This window comes from Fistularia commersonii, chromosome 32, assembly GCF_037954325.1.
Source record: "Fistularia commersonii isolate RoL2024-O1a breed Wild chromosome 32, RoL_Fcom_v1.0, whole genome shotgun sequence".
NCBI classification, from domain to species: Eukaryota; Metazoa; Chordata; class Actinopteri; order Syngnathiformes; family Fistulariidae; genus Fistularia; species Fistularia commersonii.
In genome coordinates, this window is record NC_141315.1 from 11,476,572 (window position 1) to 11,482,500 (window position 5,929).

Here is a 5,929-nt window from a genome sequence, read left to right on the forward strand (position 1 = left end):
GTGTGTGTGTGTGTGTGTGTGTGTGTGTGTGTGTGTGTGTGTGTGTGTGTGTGTGTGTGTGTGTGTGTGTGTGTGTGTGTGTGTGTGTGTGTGTGTGTGTGTGTGTGTGTGTGTGTGTGTGTGTGTGTGTGTGTGTGTGTGTGTGTGTGTGTGCGCGCGCGCCTGTGTGCGGAGACGCCCTTTGGCCAGGACTGACTAAGTCCCACTGTTTAGAAATAATGAATTACTCTTCGCCCAATCAGAGCTCTCCTCCCAGAACCAGGAAGTCCTGCCTCAGACGTCTCACACCTCAATCAATCAATGAAACTAAAAGTGTGTGTGTGGAACAGGAAATGTTGTCCGAGGCAGTCTTGAGTTTGTAGACTTTATTCAGTGGTCCCACACACTCACAGGACTGTGTGTGAGCTGGGATGAGTGTGTGTGAGGACGACGCAGACCTGCAGAGCTGGGGCTGGACTGACCTGTGTGTGTGAGATCCTTCTTCTGTGGAGATCTTCCTCTGTGTCTCCTGCCGGGTCCCACAGCTCCTCACACCTGCTGAGGGTTTGATTAGAAGAGCGATGTTGGAGCCTCAGAGGAAGATCTCTGCTTTCTGTTGGAGATCTATAGCCTCTGTGGCTGTCAAGGTTTGGCTTGATCAAAGTGGACCGTAAGAAACCAGGTGACCGGGGTCAGGTGCAGGATTACACCTGCAGGGACCTCTGCTGGTCCTCGCCTGAATGTCGCCATGGAGACGGTGGAGGGATTTAGAGTTGTTGTTGTGGGTGGAGGGGACAAGGGCGAGGCCAGGATACGCAGATGTTCCACCTTCTCCACTCTTTTATGCCCATCTGGTGTAGAAGAGCTTTAGAGCACCTCCTGGTCTCCTCAGATCCAGTGCCTGGTCATCGGCGTGGGAGGAGGAGGCGACGGAGGTCATGTCCAGACGAAGCCTCCGGCTGGACGACGGCGTCCTGGACCGCAGCCTGCCGCTCAGCAGCGCCTCCTTCAGCGCGGGAGGAGCCTGGAGGAGCTGCAGGTGGACGCTCTTATTTACACTTCTCCCTCTTCTCAGGCAAAGTTCTGGAGAAGCAGAGACCTTCCAGACATGGCTAAGGCTTCCCTGGTGAATCTGTTCTCCCGTCCCCTCAGGCCGTGGCAGGCCCGGCGTCCCGGGCAGCTGTCCGTCTCCTGCTCGGAGTCGGTTCTGGGCCGGACGCCTCGGAAATTGTCGGACGCCTCGCTCCACAGCGACGCCTCGCTGCTGTCCACGCTGCTGGACGAGTCCTCCGTCCAGGAGACCACGCTGGTGGACACGCTGTGGGGTAGGTCCTCCGACTCCGGACGTCCGACGCCGTGAGCGGGTCTCGCCTCCTCAGTCATGTGATCTCCCTCCTCCGGTCTCAGGGTTGGACCAGGACCTGGATCCCAAAGGTCAGTTTGCCGTCCAGCTGCGCCGCCGCTCTCATCTGTCAATCTGACCCTTGGAGTCCATGGAGGTGCTGGACCTCCAGACCAGCAGGGGGCAGCATGTGACTGGGAGGCCCAGACCCCTCTCCTGTCAAATATGAACCCGCTCTCACTAACCCCGCCCCGCTCGCCACTTTCCAGAAAGCACCGTCCTGGCCGACACCACCCTCGCCGCCGGTGACGTCCTCGGGAACCCGGTCCAGAGTCTGAGCCACGTCTCCAGCAGAGGCTGCGAGGCGGACAGGAGGGGCCACGACTGCCTGTCCTCCTGCGGGCATTCGGGGACGCCCACCATCTACTGCAGGGACAGTGGACGCCGCAAGACAGGTCTGTGAACACACACACACACACACACACACACAGTTTTCAGGAGAATGTTCTCCAAGCGCTTATGGTAGCATGCTAACCGTCATGGCCGACAGACGCCTGAGGCCTCGTAGCATCATGCTAACGGTCTTCTAGACACAGGTCACCAGCCTGGTGACTGCTGCCCGCTGATTGGCCAGTGGGAAGCGCAGCGGTCACATGGCCTCCCAGCAGGGTCTCCTGGTCTGAGCTGGACTTTGGTGTGAACAAGATCCACCAGGAGTCTCTCTGCTCGACCTGCGAGCGGAGGAGCGGTGCCAAGGAGAAGATGGTTCTCTGGCCGGTCTCTGTGGAACTAAAAGCATGGCGTGTGGTTGTGGAACCCGAGAGGAGACTGGAGATGAACTCCTCATCTCTGTCCATGAGGTCCAGGTGACTGGACGTGGAGGAGGTTCTCTCTGACATGTGATTGGATGTCCCTTGAGGCGCCGCCCCCACCAGATGACGCTTGTGTCTTGCAGGTGTCCTGCCGGGGCTGCACGCCACCCTGCGGCGCCTCGGGGGGGCGCTCACACATCTCTGGCAGGTGTGCAGGGCTCTGGGGTCAAAGGTCATAGAGGTTACCCGTCACTCTCTGGACATGCGTGGAGGACTTGGCCGTAAGGAACCCTCTCTTCTCACTCTGACTGGACCTGCTGCAGGTCCTCCCCTCCACCTCTGGGTGTCAGCTCTTCAACGCGTCCCTCACGTCCTCCTGACCTTTGACCTCGCCTACCTCCGCTCCTCTGGTCCTTCTCAAACAAATGGGCCGCACCTCCTCACTTTGGGTGTTTCCCTGGAGACGTGCAAATCAGCGCACAGATCGCAGCCTCTTTCTGACGCCTCCTCCTGTGTTGCAGCTCGCCACAACCACCTCGCCGCCATGAGCCTCACCAAGTCTGGACGCGACCAGATGGAGCGCCGTTCAGATGGATCTCTGCGTGAGTCTCTCTCACACACACACACACACACACACACACTACGGTCCAGGTCAGTATCCAGGGGCCCTGACTGAGCCCTGAAACAGGCTCGGCCCGACTCTCGCCAAGAGGTGACATCTGGCTGCCGGTCTGAAGGCCCTGCTGAGGAACATCAGATTAGTCTGAGCTGACGGGCCGTGGTGGCTACTGGACGTTCTACTGGACGTTCTAGAGGGAACCCGTTGTTCTCACGTTCTGTCCTGGAGTGTTGTGCTTGAGCAGCAGGTGCATGCACTCACTCCTGGGTCTCCTGGTCGTTTCAAATCCCACTCAGTAACTACCAGTTACCACTAGCCACTACCTGCTGGTCCTCTGACCTTCTGTGTGTGTGTGTGTGTGTGTGTGTGTGTGTGTGTGTCCTTGTAGGTAAGATGGCGGGCGGTGTGCTGGGGCGTTTCCGCCGGCGGTGTTCCATGACCGGCATCCTCAGTGTGAATCGGTGAGCCTCTCTGCGTCCTTGGGTTATTCTGGGATGTCGCCTCTGAAGGGCTTTTCATTTGACGGTGTTAACCAGCCTAGGTTAAGCTCCGCCCACCTCCACTGTGATTGGCTCACCCACTCCTGTTCTCATGAAGTTCTGCTCCAGCAGGTTCCTTCTCCTGGGCCTCGTTCCTCTGCTGCTCTTCATCGGTAAGCTCTTTGCAGTAGAAGGACCCTGAAGGAGAAGATGTACTCAGCGTGTTCCCGCCCCCCTTTAGGCCTGAGTTGGTTCGGCCCGCCGGCCCTCAGCCTCTCCAAGTGGAGGACGCCGTTCTCCGTCCACGGGCCGCCGTCCTCAGAGAGCCGTGCGCCAGGAGGCGGCGTGGAGGAGGGAAGTACCTGCAGATGTTCGGATTGAGACGAACCCCCGTCTAACACAATGGAACGTTCCGGACCTCCCGGAATCCCTGACCGACACCCGCCATTTACCTCCGCAGGAAGCGGCGGCGGGAGTCGGCGGTGTCCTGCGGGTGGAGCGCAGCCTGGCGGCGCTGTGGGGGCGCGTGGAGGCCGGCGGGCGGCGAGCGCGGCAGAGCCAGGCCCGCCTGCTGCGGCTGCACGCCAGGCTCCGCCTCCACGCCCAGGACCGTCTGGGACGCCGGCTGGAGCGGCACCTGGCCCGGATCGGGACTCGGCTGGAAGGGGACCGGCTCCGCGGAGAACAGGTCCCGCTCGGAGCGCCGCCGAGGGTTCGGTCACCATGGAAACGCAGGTGGTCTGACCCGCCGTGTCCCCTCGAAGGTCCGTCAGCTGGACCTGAAGGAGCGGCGGAGCCAGGGGTCTCGTCTGGAGCGCCTGGAGCAGAACCTGAGGACGCTCGCCGCCGACGCCCAGGTAACCATGGCGACCATCGGGCGGAGCGCCACCCCGTCGCCGTAACGACCCCGCCGACATCTGCTCGTCTCGTCCAGGAGGCGAAGAGGAGGCTGGATGCTTGGTCTCCTTCTGCGCCCCCGCCTGCCGCCGTCAGGTGACCCGCACTGACCCCTGGAGCTCCAGGAGCTCCAGAAGCTCCACGCCGTCCGTCTCTCGCTCCACCTGACCAGCCGTGATCTCCTGCAGCGTCGCCACGGAGCGCCAGGCCCGCGATGCTCTGCTGCAGAAGGTGGCCGAGCTGCAGGCGTCTCTGGAGGAGGTCCGGCGGGAGGTGGAGAGGCTGTCAGGACCAGACCGCCTCCAGGAGATGGTGAGAAGATCCACGCCGTTAGAAGCGGGGTCGGCTCCAGGACGTGCGGCGGGATCCGATGGGCTGGCAGAACCCCTCGGGCTGGAGGTCCTCCTGTAGATGAGTGGGACCAAATGTTCTGTTGATCCAGATGGAGAACGTCCGCCAGGAAGCGGCGCAGCTCCTCTCCAGGAAGCCGCCGGCGTCCTGCGGGGCCGCCGCCCCCCCCGCTCTGCTCCGGCAGCAGCGCGTCACCTGGACCCACCTGCGGGCGGCGCTGGCCTCCATGGAGCTCCGCATCCTGCGCAACATCAGCCTGCGGCTGGAGCGGCGCCGCGGCCAGGAGGCGGAGCCTGGCGGCGGCCCGCACGCCATCACCGAGGAGGTGGGTGCCTCGCGTCCTGACCTTCGGCGACCTCGTCCACGGCTGACGGACCCACGTCTGTCCACCTCAGGACGTCAGGACCGTCGTGAAGGACGCGCTGAGGCTCTTCTCCCAGGACCGGACCGGCATGGCGGACTACGCCCTGGAGTCTGGAGGTCAGGAGCCGCCCGCCGGCGAGAGGGGGCGGAGCCACGGGAGGCTGACGGCCGTTCTTCCTTAGGAGGCAGCGTCCTGAGCACCCGCTGCTCGCAGACACACCGGACCCAGGCGGCGCTGCTCAGCCTGTTCGGGATTCCTTTGTGGTTCTTCTCCCAGAGCCCGCGCACCGTCATCCAGGTCACACACACACACACACACACACACACACGGCGGTGGACGGATGAAGAGGTGACCTCGCCGCCGTCCCTCCGCAGCCTGACGTCCACCCCGGGAACTGCTGGGCCTTCAGCGGCTCCAGAGGCTTCCTGGTCATCAGGTTGTCCATGAAGATCCACGTCAGCGCCGTGTCTGTGGAGCACATGCCCAAGGCGCTGGCGCCCGGCGGCAGCCTGCGCAGCGCGCCGCGCGACCTCAGCGTCTATGTAAGTGGCGGCGGGAGGACGCAGGCCCCGCCCCCTGCCCCGCACGCCTGAAGGTTGTGTTGTCTCCAAGGGTCTGGACGCCGCGGACCAGGAGCGAGGAACGGCCCTCGGGTCCTTCACCTACCAGGAGGACGGGGAGGATCTGCAGACGTTCCCCGTCGGCGTGAGTCGGCGACCGTGGGAACTTCTGGGGGCGGGGCTTCTTCCGGCGGTGACCTCTGACCCCGTCCCCCCCAGGAGCCGGGCGGGAGGCCCTTCCAGATCATCGAGGTCCAGGTTCTGTCCAACTGGGGCCACCAGGAGTACACCTGCCTGTACCGCCTGCGGGTCCACGGCTCGCCCGGCGCCGCCTGACCCGGCCCGCCGTCGCCCAGGTAACCGGGCGCCCGCCGCCGTCCGTTTGTCATCCTGTCCTTCCGTTGCCATAGTGACGGCGAGCGTGGCCATGAGAACCCGCTTTGACCGCAGAGCCTCCGGACCGCCGCGGCGCCGCTCCGTCCGCAGCCTGCCATAATGTTCCCCACAGCGCCCCCTGGTGGACGGG

The 5,929-nt window shown here is 63.2% G+C and overlaps 1 protein-coding gene across 1 annotated transcript; it reads left to right on the top strand.

Moving 5' to 3' along the window:
• Window positions 1–410: 410 nt before the first annotated feature.
• On the top strand, window positions 411–5,836 carry LOC147215533 (uncharacterized). Its single transcript, XM_086139518.1, has 16 exons — window positions 411–463; window positions 872–1,018; window positions 1,132–1,304; window positions 1,387–1,413; window positions 1,591–1,776; window positions 2,655–2,735; window positions 3,480–3,919; window positions 3,996–4,088; window positions 4,166–4,224; window positions 4,317–4,440; window positions 4,571–4,804; window positions 4,875–4,959; window positions 5,025–5,140; window positions 5,218–5,385; window positions 5,456–5,548; window positions 5,623–5,836. Exons 1-16 carry the CDS (start codon window positions 411–413, stop codon window positions 5,737–5,739), a joined length of 2,196 nt encoding a protein of 731 aa, XP_085995644.1. The 3' UTR covers window positions 5,740–5,836.
• Window positions 5,837–5,929: the final 93 nt, after the last annotated feature.